This window comes from Leptonychotes weddellii, chromosome 4 (assembly GCF_054177405.1).
Source record: "Leptonychotes weddellii isolate Sample4059 chromosome 4, ASM5417740v2, whole genome shotgun sequence".
Classification (NCBI taxonomy): domain Eukaryota; kingdom Metazoa; phylum Chordata; class Mammalia; order Carnivora; family Phocidae; genus Leptonychotes; species Leptonychotes weddellii.
The window spans coordinates 82,692,504-82,714,437 of NC_138372.1; the positions used below are offsets into that span (position 1 = coordinate 82,692,504).

The 21,934-nt window shown below is 38.0% G+C and overlaps 1 protein-coding gene across 4 annotated transcripts in view; it reads left to right on the top strand.

Annotated features, from left to right (window-relative positions):
- Positions 1-21,934, top strand: part of NTNG1 (netrin G1) — a 314,772-nt gene that overhangs the window by 243,880 nt on the left and 48,958 nt on the right. For 3 of the 4 annotated variants that reach the window (XM_081815569.1, XM_081815571.1, XM_081815570.1), the window contains exons 6-7: positions 8,798-8,863; positions 11,175-11,234. The exons of the other annotated variant lie outside the window; for it this stretch is intronic. In XM_081815569.1, the coding sequence (XP_081671695.1) occupies positions 8,798-8,863; positions 11,175-11,234 (126 nt within the window). The remainder of the gene's footprint in view (positions 1-8,797; positions 8,864-11,174; positions 11,235-21,934) is intronic. 4 annotated transcript variants of the gene reach the window in all.

The window sequence follows — 21,934 nt, forward strand, 5'->3', positions numbered from 1 at the left end:
CTTGCTGAGTGCTGGCTTTTAAGTCAAGAGATTTACAATAAAAACCATCAAACAGGATAGGATCTTCTGGGCTGCTTAAATGGCATTCACACCTTCCTTCTTTGTGGGCTCATAAGGTGCTCATTGGGTGCACTAGTGGATTCCTTTCCTTTGCTCCAAGGGGCAAGAATTCACGCATAGATGACTCAATGCCTACTCTAGAGGGTGCAGGAATGGGTTTCCAAGGTATAAGCCAGAGAAGAGGGAGTTGCTTGGAATTTTTAACTAAGTTTAGGTGTTTGCCAGGGCTTTTCCCTTTATCCCAAAGAAGGAATCAATGAGCATAATTCCACCCAGTATATAGACAATGCCATTACAACAGATGTAACACCTGTGAGACTCCCACCATCAAAGCATATCTCAAGTGAATGATACATACTATTGATGTAAATTATTGATGTGTGTAACCATAAGTTCACATACATATGCTATATACACAATGACTAAAGATTTTGGAGGCCTAATAGATTTCAGGATAGTCCCAAACTGTCAATACCGGTATTAAGGTTCAAATGCATGGACAGAGTGGTCATCCTTTCCGATCATCTGCTAAAAATGTTTTTGAAACAAATTTCCCATTAAGGTCATTTGTACCTGCTGTTGTCTATTTTTTTAGGAAATAGGTTTCCCAACCATTTCTAAGGTTCTTGATTTAAAAACTTGGTCATTTTGATGTGCTTTGACCATGGCTGAAAAAATCCTGGTGATATTGTCAGCAATTAATGAATCCCAAAATAGATCTATAGTCATTTGAGCCTTGTGATCTCTGTTTTTACTTTACCTAATGTGGCAGTAATTCATTCAGGTTTCATTTTTTTATATATAAAATGTATCACACATTTAGAAGTAAACATTCACGATTTTATCCAAGTGAACATTTGTTGATGCTGATGATGCAAATTAATAGTTGGTTTGGTGTGGATGTTTTTGCTAGAGTGATAAACTAATGATTACCTTCTAGCATATATTATCTGATCTTTAGTCCTGAAAAACAAGTGATTTCACTAATTATGTTAAACAGTATATTATAAAGACCATAATTAGAATAAGAACTGGCCTAATGTGCAAATAGCTTTGTGTGGGTGATTATCACTTAAGAAAGGAAATGACAGATGAGTCAGAGATTAAAGGTAGGCCAGCCACTGACATGAAAGATCACATCAGGAAACACCATTTCAAATAACTTGGCATTTTTTAACAAATAAAAAATATGTCTTAGAATAACAACAAAAGAGAAATGTAAACATTCTGTGAACCCAAGTATACATTATTTCTTTAAATTACTTTTAAGTGATTGAGATCATGGTATATAAAGCTTAGAATATTGATGGAGGTGTTTGGCTGTCCCCTCCTCTCTAACTCTTTCAATTAGAAATAATGGTTCACTTCAGGGAAATATTCCATTTTCCTGTTTTCTCTTATAATGAGCATTACCTTCATCCTGGAGTTAAAACTTCATCTCTAATATGATTTAATTGACAGGACCGTTAAACAAGGGAAGTGCTACCCACAGGGATCCATCAGCCTGACGAGAAAGCCCAGATATATTTTCTTATTTAAAAATATTTGATGCCAGTTGGAGACCTTGTAAAAGTTGTTTTCCAGACAGCATCCAAATATTTTTGTTCAGTACCCATTTACTGTAGAAACCTGGATCGTGAGGAAAATAACGAGGTTAATCATTTCCCCACCCAAGGGTTATTAATAATCATGTTCATGCTATCCAGAGAGCTGCAGTGTTTGTTTGTTTTTTTTTTCCTTTGCTTTAATACTTCTAAATCCCCCAAATAAAAGTTTCATTTGAATTGCCCTTTAACTAATTAGGTTTTATATAATGAGGGGAAAAAAATGATCAGGCTAGTGTAGCTATATGGCAAATTGCATGGTGTGCTACATTAATTTTGAACTGTTTGCTGATGTTCTGGAAGGAAAGCTCAGGTCCCAGGTGAAATGCCTTTGGGACTTTGTTATATCATGTGCCCAGTATCCTCATCACAGATCCATTTCATATTTGTGTAACTAGCATTTCACGTTCATGAAACCTTTGTGGTTATCCTAAAACTGAATGAACATTAGGACATAGCCGTTGCTTTAATCCTGAAGAATACATCAAATATTACAATGAAGGAGAGGAAAATATCCCCTACCTAAAAAAAGAAAAAAGAAAAGGAGAGGTTTAGTAATGTTATCAACAATTGCCCACCTTGAGCAAATGGACGTTTTTCATGCGTTAACCTCCTCCCAGGTGAAGTTAGAATGTCAAGTCACTTTTTAAGTGTGAGCTGCTATCTGTACCTTTGCTGTTATCTCTGTGTGGGTCATCGGAAAATTCCTAGCTTAACCGAAGATTTGCCAAGATCTCTGAAAGTTCCCATGATGAACCTTCAGACATGTAACCGTGAACTTCTGCGCTAAGTGTGTGGGTATCGTTGACATCTTCTTAGAGTATAAATAAGGAGCTGGCCAACTAACTGCTTCACTTCCTGGGAAGAGTTAGACAGAGCTTTCACTCAGAACTGGAGGGAGATGTTCCCATATGTCTACAGAATTCCATTCTACAAATGGCGAATCTGAGGTTCAGAGTGGCCGAGTAACTTGACCAATATAATACGACTAGGAAGGCCTATCTGACTCCAAAAGTTATTATGCTCATAACCTTATACCAAATGGAACAGGTGGAAAGAAAAATTCTAGATTCATTTACTCGTACCGCAGACTCTTTCCAATCCACCTCACTGCATCTTAAACCTGTTGATCCCTGAATTTTTGTGCAGGGAAATGTAGTGTCCTGGAGAAAAACAGAGGTTCATTTTCTGGTATCTCACTGTGTTGTCAACAGAAGTTACAAACATCATGCATGAGGAGAGGGAGTAGGGGACTGTGACCCTCCACCCCACTAATATATGCCTTTCCTCTACCACTAAACATCCTCAGTATTCTGAGGAAAAAGGGAAATGTAGAGATGTCAAGTATAGTCTAGAACATGAGACAGCTCGTGAAGTTTGCTATGCAAATTGTGAAACATGTTTGTACATATTGTATGACAGTAAAAATCTAAATTTTTTTCTTTATTGAAATAGTCACTTATAGCAAAAATAAAATGCTGTGTGCCATCTGAAGGACAGGACTACCACTATCACATTAAGCTCTATCTTCCCCACCGGTTTAATGACACTATATTTCTGAGCTTAGGCAGCTTGCTGTGAAGATGGTAAGATTACCTCCAAGGCCCTAAGGATTTCTTCTGGAGAGCTTTAGGGTTTTCTATAGATTCCTTTCTAGGCATCAATAGTGTTTCCAGATTCCCTGAATAATAGCAGCAGAACTATATAAAACCAAAGGGACCTTGTGACTTTGCCTCCACCTAATATTTGCCTCACACACTCCTGGAAGAAGGATGTTTCAGGAAGGCTCACTATCATCCCCTCAGCAGTGACTTTTCATATCCATGGTGGCACCCTGTTTCCCACCATATTTTAGAGCCAAAAAATTAAGTAAAAATTAGTATTTTTAGGAAACTTAAAGAGCACTCATCCAACGTCATCATTTTACAGGTAAGGCAACTAAGACTTAAATGAATTGTCCAACTCATCTGGACAGTGGTCAAGGCGGGATTCCAGTTCAATGTCCAATTTCCAAATTAGGACTTTTCACATTCTACCATGATATTAGAATTCACCTTCTCATTTGATGAAACTACTAAAATATGAAATTCTACATGGTACATCATTCTAGAAAAAAAAAGAAGATGGGAGATCATGGTCACAATTTACTCTGTTTTTAAAGGGTACCCACAAAGTGAGTTAAAAGCTGCCTACAGTTCATGCAAAGGGAGTGCCATGGATGATAGAAGACGACTTAATATTCTAAAACAACCCTACCTCTAAAGCTTTCTTAATATGAATGAAATGTTTTTAGCCTTCTGCTTCAAGTTGGCCTTCTAGCTTGATAAACTATGGCATCAGGAATAGATGGTCAATTTCAGCAATTGCAACATAGTTCCCTCCAATGTACAGTGCAGAGTTTTCCTTGGGGTACAGAGAAGAAAAATTTTCTTCCAAAGTTTCACTTTCATAACTAGAATCTCAGTTTTTCTGAGTCACAAAAACGAGTTTGAAATGCCACAACCAAACTGTCACATAACAGTTTTCTGCATTCTCTCCCTAATGAAAAATAAAATTCAGATAAGATATATATTTGATCCATAGTTGAAACTGATGTGCTTCTAAACTGAAAGAAACTTGGAAATTAACATTTTATCTTTAAATATTAAAAATAAAATCTTTCTCACGGTATCCCCAAAATCATTTCTATTGTTTTCTGAACAAGAGTATTAATCAATGGAGGCCCTAAAACTGGATTATTCCCTAAAGTAAACTATATCTTAAGTGAGCTTTTTTTACATACCAGAATTATTCACTTTGGGAATAATTAAGTTTGCAAAACATAGGGGGAGCACATTATTTTCTCTACTTCAATTCAGCAAGAACTCTTAATACTACAGTAATCTGATTTTTATTACAACAGCAACCACAAATGGGATAATAAGAGCTAACATTTATTGACTGCTCACTACAATGTCAAGCAAATATTAACTCAGTGAGTCTTGAAAGGAACCAGCAGATAATGGCATCATCCCCATCTTACCGATGAGAAAGACAAAGAGAAGTTAAGGAGCTTGTCCACGTGGTAAAACTGGGATTCTAATCCAGTCGAGCTCTACTAACATGCACCAGAGCTTTAAAAAATCTCCCTTAAATAGATATTTTCTAAGCTTCCCATAGATGTGCTTTGAAAATTCAACAGTGACAATAGAGTAATAACATCTGAAGGACATTCCAGATATTTTGTTTCTTTTTTTAGGGGGACAGTTTTAGAGTATGTGATTATGGTCTCCATACTCCTAGAGCCAGTCTTTGGAGTCCAGTCAAAGAGATCATCAAGATGAGTCCAGTCCATTTTCCCAGATGCATTGTGCCAGCAGCATCCTTAAGAAACAGGGATTTCCATAAAAGGCTATTCTTGAATGACTGGCCATCTACAACCCCACTGGACACATGTGGGGATCCCTCCCCTCACCCCAATAATTTCTCAACTCCTGTTTGGGTTAAACTATGACAGTCAAAATATCCACTCTCAAAACATGGAGCAGTAATTTTCCCTTCCCACTTAGTCCCCTAGATTCTCCAAAGAGCAATAGGCTTCATCCTTCCATGAACTTGAGTGGGACCCTGCTAGACCATGAGAGAACCACTGGAGTGATGGAACTTAACAGCTGAGGGAAACCGTGGAGATTTTTTAGTCCAGCACCTTTATTTACAGATAAGAAACTGAAATCTAGAAAAATTAACAGCCGGACAGTTCCTCAGTAGTAGAACTGGGACCAAACCCTATTTTTCTGACTCAGTACCCTTTGCCCTGCAGCAAACTACCACTCCAAGACCTTAGAATTGACCCATAGATATACCCTAGTTAATTCATGAAAGAATTATATTAATAAATTCTGCCACAGTTCTCCCAAAGAGGCAATACTGTATTTTTAATGCAGTATAATTTTTGTTTTCTATTTGTAATTTCCACCTACTCGAAACAAGTGGCCCACTGGCTAAAAATTCTCAGGAACTACATGCTATACAAAGATTTTCATTAGAACCGGATATAATAACATAGAATTTGTCTCGATTGTACTATTAATATCACCTCCAATGTACCTAATTTACTCCTGGGAATTAAACATTTGTTAGTAATATTGATTAAATATTTATTTGAGCCAGGATCTTAGAGTAACAAGAGTAAAGGGAGAGTAACTGCCTAATTTTAAGTTGTTTTCTTACTTGGCCTTGCAATTATAAGAAAAATAATTTTTTAAAAAAATAAGATGGCTTAGTCGGTTAAGTGTCCGACTTTTGATCTCAGATCAGGTCTTGATCTCAGGGTCATGAGGTCGAGCCCTGCATTGGGCTCCACACTGGGTGTGGGAAGCCTACTTAAAAAAAAATTAAATACATAAATAAGTAAATGAGATATTAAGTTAAAAATCCCCTGATGGCCAAATACTGCAACATGTATGCACAGAGAGTAACATGCTGTAAGAATTTAGCAAGAGACCACAAATTTCAGTATCTTTCTTCAGGACATTTTTCCTCCCAAGAAAAAATCAGCACATAAAATTTTATCCCACCAGAGTTATGTATAGATTAGATTAGGATTTCCACATGGTATGACTGCTGGTGGTTCTAAATTTTGATTGTTCAGAAAGTTAGGCATTCCACATAATGGAAATTATTTGGGGAAAAAAATGTCTAATTCTATTCCCAGGCAAATACAAGGACTACCTTCCTCCCCTCCCACAAGAAACCATCTTAAGTACACAATACAGAGGAAAGTTATATTCTAGGTAGGGATCAGATTGTAACCGAGGTATCTATCTTGATAATTCCATACAGTCAGATAGTTAACAATTCAAAAGCAGAATGACCTATGCTGGGGCTCCTGGGTGGCTCAGTTGTTTAGCGTCTGCCGTTAGCTCAGGTCATGATCCCAGGGTCCTGCATCGGGCTCTGGGCTCCTTGCTTGGCAGGCTCCAGGCTCCTTGCTTGGCGGGAGGCCTGCTTCTCCCTCTCCCCCTCCCCCTGCTTGTGTTCCCTCTCTCACTGTCTTTCTCTCTGTCAAATAAATAAATAAAATCTTAAAAAAAAATTTAAAAATTTTAGAAAAGAATGACCTATGTTAACTTTTTATACATATAGGAAGATCCTTAAAGTGGAACTTTAGCATCCTAGGGAAAAATTATAAAATACTAGGAAAAGAATACACAAAAAATAAGCATAAGCAAATATTTGATATATTGGAATATGGAATACAGTTTAATTTATGAAGCTAATTTTCAAAACTCACTTTTAAATTGATTTGGTATAAATTTCTGTCTTAAATTTCTTGGCAAACCTTATTAACAAAATAATCATATTACTTAATTTCATCAAGACAAACAAGTCACTGAATGCTTAACATTAAATTTACAAACACCACCCCCCCACACTTATGATCTGTATTTGTCTCTCCCACAAGAAAAAAATGGAGAGAACCATTTCAACAACTGAAATATTCTTACTGTGGAGCCAATAATGTAAATAAATACATTTTCTATATATAACCACTATTTTTTAAAATAATTTCTAGAAATCACATTAATTCCCTCAAAATGCAAATGTATAGTTTTTCAAAAGTGATCGTCACAGGTCAGGTAGGCTTGTTTTGTTAATTCAGTATCTACCCAGCACCAAGATGCTCAAGTGAAAAGCATCATTCAGTCAAAAGCTTGAATATTCTGCCTATATGTTTCTGAGTATCTAGGTGTTTAGTAACATTTGGATACAAATGTAGAAAATACTATTACATTCTTTTTTCATTCGTCATTTTGACAGATGCAGTAATATCAATATTAAGACTTCGTCTGCCTTTGTATACATACACACACACACACACACAGTAAATCAGCTTTTTTAACGAATACTTAAAAACCAAAGTTAGAGTGAAAGTACCATGTCTTGCAAGAATGTTATTTGTTATAATCTAATTATGGAGGAAACAATCTGATAATACCTGTTTACAGTAGCCTAGCCACTTGATATCAATTACTCAATTATTAGATATTTACTGAGGCCTCTTGCCAGGCTTTGCCCTTCCTCAAAGAGATCCAATCTAATTACAGAGACGAGAAATAGACCTATGAAATTTAAACTAATAATATTAAAACTCATGCCTTATCCACATATCAATGAGAAATCAGGAGCACAGACAGTAACATGCTATAGGAGTTTAGAGGTGAGAGCTCTTTTTGTGGACTTGGGTGGTCCCAAAGTACCACACGAAGATGTAGTTTTGAGCTGATCTGAATGGGTGGTAGATTGGAGTCATGAAATGACTGCTTTAAGAGTTATGCACCTTCACAAAAGTAATTTTAAAGCATCCAGTCCTAAACCTGGCTATTCTGGTTTTCCACAGCCTTTTTTTATATATATGGTGAATATATATACGATGAGTCTAAGAAAGAAACAATATCAATTCTCAAATTAGCAATGCTTATAATTACTTCTGGATTGGAACCAAAAACTCTAGAAACATAGGTGGAGTCATAAAAAAAAATCATGAAGACATGTACACATCCATATATACAAACCTTAGCTATGATCAAAAGCATCTTGCACTAGTCTCCTTAAGCCAGAATCACCAGTATTCCCTTTCTTTCTCTGAGAAATTGTATAAATAAAAATAGGAAATAAATCCACTTCTTTGCAGAGATAATGGCTCACACTTAAAACACACCCTGAAGAATCTCTCATGAAAGACTAATGTAACAAGTTCATATCTGTAAATATAAATTGCAGAGAATGGAATCTTCGAGTGAGAAATTATTTCTTTTGCCTTATCTTCTAGTCTCAGGCACCAGCTTTATATAATGATTTGAGATGCTGAAGTCCCTATTTGGTTATTTGTAAGAACACTCTAGTTTATTGCAAAAGTAAATGTATATAGCTTTGTTAGCAAAGGGGCTATATATTTAATGTCCATTCAATGTTTTGGGAATCATCAATTGCTTGCTCTTGTTTGGTGCGGGAGTCATGTTTTGTTAAGTGCATCCACAACCAAGTTAAAGAGCAGATGTGTGGTTTGTGTCTTTGTCCATATAATTTTCTGTTTAGACCAAATAACATTATAGCTGAAAATAACATACCCTGATTTTTCCTGATGCATGCAGATCCTCCAAAGTTTAATAGGATATGGCCGAATATTTCTTCCCTTGAGGTTTCTAACCCAAAACAAGGTAGGAGCATGTAAAATTCCTACTGATATAAAATCCCACATGTTTAGGGGAAAAATCCCATATACTATTTTTTAGCACTAAGTAAGAGCATTATCATGAATGCCATGTCTTTGAAAGAATCATGATTCAAATATTATTTCTAATATGAAGAGCGTCCTGAAAATATTATAGTGAAAGACAGAGGAAAAAATTAGATGTCATAGAAGTTTTAAGCACTTTATCAAATTTAGGTTGAAGTCCGTCAGTCCCTAGAGAAGCCTGGAGTTTTGTTGCCATCACAGTTTGGAATATAAATAATAAGTCTTAAAAACTCATGAGTTGGTACAGGCATCCTTCTGCTGTCTCCCTTTTGCTCTTCTTAACTAAACTGGTACATCAGTTGTGTTGAAGGTCAGGGGGAAAAATAGATAAAGACAGTATTGTAACCACTAAGAGACCTGTCCTCTTTTACTGTCACTCCATATTGACTGGCAGAAATTTGGATCTCTCTCTCTCTCTCACTGTCTCTGTCTCTCTCTCTTTCTCTCTCTTCCACATCACAATATATTTTTCTCTGTTGGGGCTTCCACTTATAATCCTCTGTGAATTAACAATTAATTCTAGCTGCATTAAGGGCAGCCTGCTTTCTGTCTGTCCTTATTTTTGACTTCTAACACCAAAAATAAGTAAATAAATAAAAGAGAAAAACTGACAGCCTTGTGATTACACAGGAAGAAATAGAACTTCTACAACCTGGGCAATGGAAGTCATAAGATGCAGTGCAATGTTAAATTCCCATTAATGTCTAGCCTATAGATATACACAGACATGTATAAATAGTTTATTTTAATGGAAAATTGTATTCTTTTGCCTTCTTGCTTCTCAAAAAAAAGGCACATTTTTGGCTTCCACCTTCCTTCGTTGCATACAGGATGTTCCTTTTAAACTCTAATGAATACAGATGGAGGAGGAAATGAGCAAAAGGAGGAACCAGGAAATAGCTGCTAAGCAAAACAAAATATATTAGCAATTTGTTGGGGAGTCAAATTGGAAGGGCTGCATTTTCAGTCCTTGATCAGAGTGATGAAATCGAGACTGTCCTAGATACATATATTAGTAGCAAATAGAATTATCTTAATCATCTGCTCCAAATGAATTTTTTCAAGTTTCTGCATACATATGTGGAAGAAGAAATACAGATCAAGCTTAGCCCTATTAGTATAATTCTACGAGGATTCGGGGGAGGTTTAGTGGCTTTATTCCTTGGCGAGTTCAATGAGAGCATCTTCAGTAAAATGTCACTCAGTATTTCCCATTGAATTTCATAGCTCAACAAATTATACAAGACAGGATCTAAGACTTAACACTTCTCCACAGTGAGTTTTGAGATGAACAAGATTATGCATTGTTCAAAACCTGAAACAGACCTACTTAATTATTTTGCTATGTTTCCTGTCAGTGTCACAGTACTGAAAACTTTCAGAAATCTCCAGCTAACACCAGGTGCAGTTTTTTCGAATGTGGATAATGAGTTCAAATGAATTTATGTGAGAAGCAGCGCAGTTGAATAAAGTGCTTAAACCTGAAATTTTAGCTAAAGGTGCACTTTCTGGCAGAGGCCAGTTCGGTGCAGCCGTAATTTATCTTGTCAACATCTGCAAAGAACATCAGGCTCTATCCTGCTTTAGCTATCTTCACAAACAACTCATCATGAATAATTGGAAAAGAAATGGCAGGCAACTTAGAGAGAAATCTCTGCCATTAGCGAACTGATATCATCACAGAGGTAATAAATGTTGAGAAGACTATACTCTTTTAAAGGGAGACAGATTCAAGGTGACTCAGACTGAGGGCCAGATGGCTGACATTGTGATTCTGTTCTGTGATGTCTAATCTGTTCAACAAAAAAAATCGAACTGGCTTATATGTAGATGAGCTTTGGTTTACACAGAGAGAATGACAGTGAATTGAGGCAATGAGATGGCAAATTACCTCAACATTACTACTGGTTTAAGAGAGGGACAATAGGGGATCCTAATACCCATATTGTTACTGGAATAATCCTTGCATAACTGGATTCTTAACTTAAATGGTAATTCAATTCTTTTTGCCTCTGAAAATAAAACCTCTAAACTTTATTACTGACGATGTTAAACCATTTTCAGCCAAATACAAGACTTCCTCTGTGACTGAAACCATCTCCCAGAAACAACATATACAAATAGTCTCTTCCTTTAGGGCTCCTTTTTGAGTGGGTTGATAATAAGTTATTACAGTTTGAACGTTTCACTATTGTTTCTAATGTGCTGTTCATTCTTTTAAACCTATCCAGTTGCTCCCAAATTAGCTTTGTCAACAGTTTCTTCTGTTCAAGTTGCAAACCACAAGAGAGGTAGGAATTCTTGGATTCATACAGTGATTTCATGGTGTTATGTGTTGTGAAACATTGCACTGTATGAATCTGGAATATCTGTGAAGTGTACCCATCAGCTTATTGGTGAGGCATGTTGACTGATTCCAATCAATGCATCAAATAGTACTGAGAATGTCATCTGTAAGAGGAAAAAAAAGCTTCACTCAGAAACTTGACTGCTGTAAATTAAAAATGCTGCAACATTTGTTTTCTGAAAGATTAATGTGTGAATAAGCATTAAAACAGTTTAGGATCCTGTTTAGAACATGAATGTTAGAGTATTAACATTGTTGCTCATTTGCATTGAAAATAAAGAAACTCACTCTAAGTGAGTTTCAAGGATGCTTTTCATGAGAACAGAGTGGCAGGTTCCGTGTTTTGTGCCCATTTGACTTTGTGAAAAATGAAATACCTTACAATTTCTATTTCCATTGTTTGGAATGAATTTGAACAAATACCAGTGCAGATCTGCACCGGGTGAAGCATTGATTACGACCTGAAAATAATAGTTATATTGCTTTCTTTAAATGAAAGCAAGCAGTATCTCATCTGTGACTCATGAATAGCCCATTCCAGCTAGCATCTGTCGTTCACAGAATGAAGATTTTTCAGGAAACATAAAGACTCCTGTTTTTATTTTACCATTTTACTTTAAATGTCCTATGTGACAGGTGTGTCTTGTTTTCCACCCTTGACTGTTGGGCTTATGTCATGTTTTTGATTTTTTTTTTTCATGAAACACCTCTTACAAAGAAATATATTTATTAGCAAAATTGAAGTTAGTTTGACCCACTCGGTGAAAATGACCATAATAGCTTCTTTATTCCTTATTGAATAGAGTCAAATCATTTTCCAGATTTTAATTAATGTTGAGTCGGTCCTTCTGTGGTGTATAAAGAAAAAGATGAAACTGGTCTGAAAATGGGAAAGGGGAAACCGACAGTATTTAAACCATGTCTTAAACTTTCTTCACAATGTGCTTTTACATATCAAACATGGACAATGCCCTTTTGAGGGGAATGCAGATGGATTTGAAATTGGGGGGACGAAGTTCTTTAGGAACAGGACAGCCACAGGTTCCCAGGGTATCAAGCCTGTTTGGGTTTGAGTGCACATCAGAAGGCAGTCACTGAGGCCACAGAAGGGAGATCTTTATCTCCAAAATGCAAATCTACACAAAGAAACCATGGAGGTGGGGGAGAAAGGGAAGCAACAGGGACTCTCACAGATTCCATCTCTTTTACGTCATCTCAAGCACACTGGAAATACAAGAGGCCTCTTGACCTGGAATTTGACCCTGCATCGTTGAATCTTGAGTTTCTTGGGGTCACAGCTCTAATGAGGTTCACACACATCTCCAGAGGCAGGGAGAAGCCACCTAATGACTTATAAAAAAAACTCCATATCGTCATCAAATGATGTATGTGGAAGAGCTTCAAAAGCTACATCAGGTTGCAAGAGAGGGTCTGGGGTGGGGGTGGTAAGGACCAGCGACACGTTGCAGCCACTTCACTATCACCCCTGGACGGGGCCCCTCCGAGGCACGGTGACTGTGAAGGCAGTGAGGGGAAAATACTTTTTAAGGGTTCTCATTGCTTCACTTTCTATCTAAACTCTTTTTCCCAAATCCTTTTTTTTTTTTGAGGGACTAAAATGAATTTTCACCAGCTTGCCTCATTTGGCCAAAACAGAAAAAACTACCTGTGCCATTCTGAGTACTTGATCTCCTAATTGTGTAGGCAATGTAACCTATGATTAGAGGCAACACGGGGAACAGTAAGAAAAAAGACACCAAGGGGAAATTTAACCCCTCCTCTTCTGCCATTCTTCGTCTTCCACTCTCTCTCCCTCCAACCTCTTGTTTCTGGGAACCCTTCCTTGCCTAGCCCTCCTCCCAGCCAGTGGCAATCGGAAAGAACATTTACCTAAAAGGGTTGGGTCTTTCCTGATCTAGAAAACCAACTCTGAACTCTTCTTCTAAAACATCCCTAGCTTTTATTGGTCCCTAGTTTTTTATCGCTCTTAACTAAGCTACTAAGACCATATTATCATAAGTGCTTTTTATGATGTCATACATGTCTGACGGGGGATTTTGCCCTCCCCCCCAGGGGACTTCTGGTTGTCACAGCTTGGGGGTTGCCCTGCATCTAGTAGGCAGAGGCCAAGGATGCTTCTAAATATCCTCCAGGATATAGAAAAACAAAGAGTTATTTGGCCCAAAATGTAAATGGTGCCGAGGTTGAGAAACTGCGGTAGACTCGGCAGGACTAGTCTATGTTGTTTCCTGGCACAAGGTGGATCTCAGGAAATAGGTGTTGCCAATGCTTGCATGCCATGCCTTGGAAATGTGTTCTAGAGGACCCCATAAGCTTGTCTACACAACAGCAATTAAAACTTGTCTACAATGTAATTTGAGATTGAAAAACTATATAAAACCATAGCAATTTTTACAAATCTCCTTTTTTCTGCCTAAACTGATCTTCACTGACATATAGACAACCCTCAGCTAAAAATAATCACTAACTCCGTTATATCTTGTTGTATGGCTGTTGTTTTTCTAGACTCTTTAATATCCGGGATCTAGCCAGACTCTTATGGAATTCATATGGGGAGCGATGAATTTAAACATAACTGTCCTCTTGTGTCTTCCCCTGTTTCGCAAAGGAAGGCACCTCAAGATCATCACGGATTCGTTGATATGTTCATTCAACAGCATTTTTTGAGTGCTTAGTATGTGTGGAAGATGTTTTGAGTTTCATGGTTACACCTGTGAACAAAACAGATACAGTCTACACTCACGTATTTATACTTAGAGTATGGGAGAGAAAATTTTTTAAAATATACTTCTCAGATACTACAAATTCTACAAAAAAAAATTAAATAGTGTTAGGAAATTGAGGATTAGTATGTTTAGGCCGGGGGCTATTATTTCCGATAGAGTGGTCATAGAATTTTCTTTGAGCAGAAACCTCAAAACAAAGTGAGGAAGCAAGTCATAGGGATGTCCAGGGGAAAAATGTTCCACACAGAAGTAAAGGCAAAAGCAAAGGCCCTGGGGAAGTCCCTGACATGTTTGCAGAGCAACATGGAGCTTTGTACAGCCAGTGAGGAAGAGAGTGAGAGCAATGAGCCACCAGGAAGGCCAGGGGCCAGATCAATTGGGAATGCATGAATTTAAACTCTGTCTTTGATTCTGAATGACATGAGAAGCCATTAGGATTATGAGCAAAGGGATGTCATGACCCAATTAAAGTTTTGAAAGAGTCACTCTGACTGATGTGTGGAGAGGAGACTATCGCTAGGATGGAAGCCAGGAGAGCAGTTTGGGGACCAAAGCAATAATCCATGTGCCTTTAACTAAAAATGAGATAGTAAGAGGTGGTGAGATTTAGAATGTATTTTAAAAGCATAGCCAAGATCTGCTGATTGATTGTCGGGGTGAGGAAAAAAAGAGATATCAAGAACAACTCCAGGAATTTTAAGCTGAACAATTAGAGGAACCAAGATGCCATTTACTGAGATAGGGTGGGCTGCCTGGGTGAGTAGCAGGTTTGGAAAGGTAACCTAAGAGCTCAGTTATGAACGTCTTGAAGTTGCGATATCCATTAAATGTCCAAGTGTAGAATAAGAATGCAATTGAGGGGCGCCTGGGTGGCTCAGATGGTTGGGCGTCTGCCTTCAGCTCAGGTCATGATCCCAGAGTCCTGGGATCAAGCCCCGCATCGGGCTCCCTGCTCCTCGGGAGGCCTGCTTCTCCCCCTCTCTCTGCGACTCCCCTTGCTTGTGTTCCCTCTCTCGCTGTGTCTCTGTCAAATAAATAAATAAAATCTTAAAAAAAAAAAAAAGAATGCAATTGAGTAGGTCAGTTTGGAGGAAGTCTCACTAACTGGTGAGTTGATCTAGGCTGAAATAACTATTTTGGAAATGTTAGCATATAGATGGTATATAAAGTCACAAAGCTAGGTAAAGAACCCTGGCTCTAGGGTGAGCCTAAAGAGCAAAGAGTTCCAAGAACTAAGCCCTGAGACATTTGAGGAGAAAGGACAAAAGGGAAAAGAGAGGGAAAAACAATGGTGAGTGATGTGGAAAACAAAGGAAGAAGAAAAATTATTAAATTTCCTTACTCTCTACAGCCCACTGACAAGTCTTTGAAACAGGCAGAGTGACATTCCTCTAGGGACTCAGCTGCCTCAACGTTGACACTTTGCTAAGGGCTAAAGGCAATCCTAACCTGACCCTCAGGACTCTGTAAGTCTACTTTAACATATAAAAATTCCTTTATCTTTAAACCCCCAAGATACATGTTGGCAATCATCCGCCAAGCATATGGCCCACCGATATACATATGAAGGGTCTCATGACTAAGGTTTTATTAGACGGTAATAAATGACCTTTTCCCAACAATAGCTAGCCCCGTCAAGGTCCTGGAAACCTTGCTGCCAAAATTCCTTAGAGACTTAAGCTATCCCTAACTGCCTTCCAACTTGAAAGTATATAATGGGCCATTCCTCATGACCCCGGTGCAGCTCCTTCTGCCCACAGGTCCTGTCCCCATGCTTTAATAAAACCACATTTTTGCACCAAAGATGCCTGAAGAATTCTCTCTGGGCTGTCGGCTTTGGACCCTAATGTCTTTCCTACATCAGTGAGTAGGGAAGAAGGAGAAGCAAAAGAGAGTGGTGGCCCAGAAGCCCCTATTTCAGGAAGGGTTGCCTGGCAGTCCTAAAGGTCCCTTTGAGGTTTATGATCATGAACTTAAAATGAGACTCGTTTCAAAATAGTTGGAGAAAAACTCCAGCCACATTTAGCTCCTGGGGTATAGGCATGGAAAGGTGGAGAGTTGTATTTAAGCAGGATCAGGTTTTCCCAGGAGACTATGATTGGGGTGGGCACTAGGGGGGCTAAGGGAGATGAGAGTGTATGAAAGGAAGTCACTGTAAGGATGGACCATGGACTCTATACTTTGTAAGAAGGGAAGGGAGGACATGGTAAGTCAATGAACTGGAAGATCAAAGAATTATTGAACTATTAGTATCATCCCTGCAGGGTCTTAATATGATAATGTAGCTCAGACCACATCATTAATGATCATTCAAAGATTCTGTGCCTACATGGAAAGACTAGTTCCTAAAGAGTGGTAGATTAACAGGATACTGAAAAATAATAATTACATTTGAGATGCCTTACATTTATACAGTGCTCTCATGTTTTTCAAAGATCTTTTTCTCATTTTACATTCTCAAATATATCATGGCCAGAGAAGACAGCTTTATTGAAGTCTCAGAAGTCTTAGAAGTCTTAAAAGAATCAAACTGGGACCCTATTTCCTAGATTAAAAGACATTTGGATATCCACTTATCTTCTAAAATAAATGTATTAATATTGGGTGTTTAGCTTATATGGTTCTATATATAATTATTTATACAACTTATATTATTTATCTTTTCCTATTGAAAATAATAAATCGGTTCTCAAACAAGACCCAGAAACAAATAATGTTATCACGAAAATGTACACTATCCATTGAATTCAAAGAGTAGACAGTAGTGTGACATTTGACGTGTCCGTGGAGATTCATGGGCTGGGTCTTGTAAGTGTTGAACTTGGATATCTATGGGTATGTTTTCTTTCTTGGATAAAACTGTCAGATGGAGCTCAGCATGTAGCTCTGGCCATTGGACAGATCTTACAGAACCCTTCAAATACCCACAAAGGAACTACATTATGAAACTTCTCCAGCCTTATTCTCTACACTTACCCCAACTTCATACCTTTGCACGCTCTATTCCCCTTTCACCTGAAATGCTCATCCCCCACACCTTGCCTTTTTTCCCCCTAATAAACCCTATGTACCCTCACAGAAGACTCGGTGTTAAGCCCAGTGTTAAGTTAGTTTTTCCTAATTCTCCTCAAGTTAAATGAATTTCTCCTTAGATCGCTCTGTGTCTCTGTCTGGTTTTCTTAGCACATGCTCTTTTGTTTTCTAGTTATTCTAAGCATGTGTTTGTCTTGCCCACAAAACAAGCTTTTTTGACAACAAGGACTTCTATGTAGTTTCAAAAAGTTCCTAGGATCAATTTATGCACATAAATGATGCCTTTGAAAAAAGCTGAATAAATTATATTAGGTGCACCAAGGGCCAACCTGGGCTGGCAAGGAACCTCTTCTGGAGAGGGAGAGCCAGAGGACAGAGCTGTTGGTGCCCAGTCCTCAGCAATTCCAGGCAGCTCTGGAGAAGTCCCGAGAAGCAATTAGATTTGAGAATTGTGTCTCCTTCCTGCACCCTCTATTCTTGGGTGGCTCTAGACCAGAAAGTTTCTCCCTGTTTCAAATCCTCAACCAAGGAAGGTTCTAGAGGCCTTTTAGGTTTCCTAGCAAGTCAGAAATGCCAGCATAAACAAGGTGTAACTTGGGGAGATATAGTGTATTGGAGTGAAATGTTTGTTTTCCAAGAATATTTCATTTGGTGATCTGTAATTGTATTATTTTTGTTGTTATTATTTTATTATTAATAATGTGGTATGCCTTAACTACTGCATTTATGCAGGTATGTTCTTACCCCATCTCCCACATCCAAGTCCCAAAGGCCCCCTTCCCACTCTGTTCTCCTTCGCTCTCTCTGCTTCCTCCCAGTCCCAGCCCCCAGCACACTTAGACAGGTGACAAAGCTAGCCTCCCCTAAAGGAAGTGGCTTGCCTTCAGGAGCCTCCCTCTTCTTGCTTCTCTTTAAGCATCTAGAGTCCCCAAGGTGCTGACCCTATTCCTGGTATCTTCCACTCTTTACAATTTCTAGTGTCCTCCTCTGCTTCTATCCAAATTTGATTTTTTTCTCTCAGGACCTCAACCTCCATTCTCTACTATAGCAACTGGCTCTGCACTAAATGAACCCACACCATTCTGATGAGTAGCAGCATGTTAAAAAAAAAAAAAAATTCTAGTCACTCTTCCTTATTCCTCCTTATTCATTTTGACAGTGCCCATTCATCTTTACTCTGCTCATCAAATGCGTTACTTCCAAAATCTATCTAGGCCAAAAGGGTAACTCAGACATTTGCATTGTGCCTGGCACATGGTAGATCAACCCAATAAAATATTTATTGAATGAATGAATGAATGAATGAGCTCAAATAGTGGCTGTGTTTGGCTTCATAGTGAGGTAAAGTAAAAGCCAGACTTTTAATAAGAGGAGCATTTTTAGATTAGATAAACAAGGTTTACTCTCACGGTTGACCTTCCTCATCAATGTCCAGCTAGGCCTACTCCCATATTTTGACAAGACAAATTAGCTTCCCCACATACTTACTCCTCCCACCTTTTTTTTTTCTGTCTGATTTGATAGTTATTTCCACCCATAAAGGCTTTGTCTTTACCACTTCTTTGAAAAACGCTGAATTAGATGAACAACTTCTTGCTTCCCTGAGATGCAACAGAGAAAATCTAGTCACTCTCCACCCTTCCCCACCTGCTCTCCTCCTCTCTCCCCATCTCCTTGTCTAGTTCTTCCCACCTTCACACCTCAGCCTCAGAGGCCCCTCCAACATTCTGGGGAAACAAAGAAAAGGAAATCTGAGGGTCCTGCCCAATCATTAGCTGCCTAATCCTTCTTTTGTAGCAGACTTAGCTTGAAACTTGGGTGAAAAGGAAATCTTAAGAGCGCTTTTCCCATACAAATCTTCTCCCTGCTTTTTATATTTTCTCTCACAGATAAACAAACATCAGATGTGGCCTGATGAAAGGCTTACAAAAGCTGTCTTCCCTCTTAGCATTTGGAAAAAAAACAAAAATAGAGAATTGTTTAGTTGTCTAGATCCCTATGAAATTTGCCATAATTACTGGAAATCCTGACCAAGTTACTGTCTTGACATAAATGATAATGAGACTCCAAACAGAGGAGTCATGGGTGATGGCAGGCTCAGGCCCTCGATGCTCACATACTTCCCTCCCTCTTTTAAAGAGTGCACATATGAAGAAAAAATGGGGGAAGTGGCACCAAGACAGTAAATTTCTCAGGGTGCAAAAATTAGACTTTTGCATCAATGGCAACCGAGCCTTCCCAAATTTTAAAAGGTGTACACCTGCAAATGCTTCTGTTCATACTGTATGCCAAGAATTAGCACTCTCCAGTCATGTTCTGAGTGTCCAACCTTTCTATCCTGCTTGAAACAGATGCTACTCCCATGCCAATCACCACCACCTGTGGTTGCCATGTGTCATGTTGCATCACATAGATGTAATGCCATCCCGCCATCTCTTCTCCACTCCTCATTTTATCCGAGCATGTAGTGTGCTGTGACTCTGCTGCTGTATACACTCTGTATACATTTCTGTTCTTCCTTGCAAGATTGTGAATGCTTCGGCCACTCCAATCGATGCAGTTATATCGATCTGCTCAATACAGTCATTTGCGTGAGCTGTAAACACAACACTAGAGGGCAGCACTGTGAGTTATGCAGGCTGGGCTACTTCAGAAATGCTTCCGCACAGCTGGACGATGAGAATGTGTGCATAGGTCAGTTCCATTATAATTTCAGCTATTGTTCTGTGCCTTTCGAGCTATGGGGAGCTATTTAAGGTGAAGAGGCTGTTGAGTTGCACCACGGCTGAGCCAGAATGAACTTTCTCAATGGAGAAAACATCCTTGTGGTAGACTTAAAATTCTCTTGTGCTGGTTGAATTGGGGGATATATCCTGAATCCTTATGTTATTGTTGCTTTAAAGATGGTGAGCCAAAAATCATGTTTAGAAGATAAAGAATTTTCTATTATTCTTTCTTCCTTTCTTTCTTTCTTTCTTTCTTTTTTTTTTTTTTTGCATGCAATCTTAAAACCTGGTAATATCAAACTGATAAAGTCTTAAGTTGTACATTCAACTTTTAAGATGGAAACTCACACTATGGGATTTAATTATAGCTATGAGAAATTAGGATAAACTCTTGCATATAACTGGTAACCAACAAATATCGATTGATTAAAAATATTGCCATTTGGAATTGAAAGCCATTAGCAATTGGTAATATAGAAGTTTGCCTGACTTTTCCATCCGTAGTGATGAAGTTCCATTTATTTAATTTTCTTATAGCCCCCAAAAGGAGAAGCAATTTCTCAAAGCTATTGTAGGCAATTAATTCTCTTAGCTTCCAAGGTAAATAAGCTCTGGGAAACTGGGTCCACAGCGTTCTCTCGAGCGCTCTCCCCCACCCACCATGACTACTTGAGCAGTAGTCAGCATAAACAAGGTGAGAACCTGCCCTTCCCACCCAAAAAAGTTTCTCCTACCTTTTGCGTAGTGGAACCCATCTTTAAGAAAGGGAGCTGATGGAAAAATAAGAAATAATAAATGGAATTTCACTTCACAATTTACTTTGAAGAAATGCATATATTTGAAATGGTCAAGGGTACGTGCATATCTGTTACCTCACCAGCAGGTCGACACAGGCAACTAATTTTAAAAGTAGAATTTTGCACATAGAGACTAATTTAAATAGAAAACACATGCTGAAAAATGGCAGGCAGTCTTTTGATCAAAAAAGAAATCTAATTAATTTGCAATTCTGGGGCATTGTTTTCTGATTGGATTGTCAAGGTCATGTAGCCACTTGCCCAGGATCACATAATATAGCTATACAAGTTGTTTTGAATTCAGTTAGGCCAAGTTTACATAATACTGTTTATATCTACAGTATGTTCTATTTTTCAAAGTGCCTCCTTATCTATTATTTGTGAATTAGTGGAGAAATTACTGGACTTAGAGGCTGAAGAGCTGGGTTCACGTCCCAGTTTGTTATTTAATAGCTGTGTGCCTTAGGTAAGTCATTTCAGAACTCCTGGTCAAACTGGGATCATATGGGATACACAGGAAACACTTGGTAAACTGTGAATTCACTTGCAAATATGTTTTTTCTACTTAATCTTCATTAACAAAACTGTGGGGTAAGTATTCCACTGATAATTTCCTCTATTTTCTAGTTGAGAAAAGTAAGGCAAATTGACCCAAATCATATAGCTTTCTTGAAGAGTTAGTTTTCTGACTTCAAAGCTTGAACACCTTCTCCCAAATATCCTGACATAATTAGCAAAACTAAGCTTGTCAGACTTCTAGTTATGGTATGCTTTTTTGGATGACAGTAACAATTCCGCTATGAGCTTGCAAACAGAAATTCAATTGCCTTTCCAACTACTAGGGCTACAAAGATTTGAGGTTATCAATAACCCAAAAGACATGTAGCTGTCAGAATTTCGAATGCAGAGTTACATTTCACTGAATGTCATTTGTCAAAATATATAAATGTCATACTATAAATATGGAAACAAGAGAAAGGTAAAATAAATAGGAACAGAGGAATAAAAATCATTTTTGTAAAACACCTAAGATTAAAATATTTTACAGTGTTAATTTCATATTATTTTAAATGAACAAAGAAAAGGCCCTAAAAGAAAAGATTTTACTCCATATAATATTTCATAGGTAACAACTATATCCCAATGTTTTACTCAGAATATTCTATTCTTATGAACTTTGGCCTTTTTCCAGTCCTAAAATAATCTTATGAACTATAAAATCTGCACTTCCTATTCAATTTTAAAAGGTATAGTTGTGTTGTAAATCTATGTTGGATTATCTCCAGACAGGAAGAAAGCCTATTTAGCTTTTGTCTTTTAAATAGCATGAACTAGAGATGA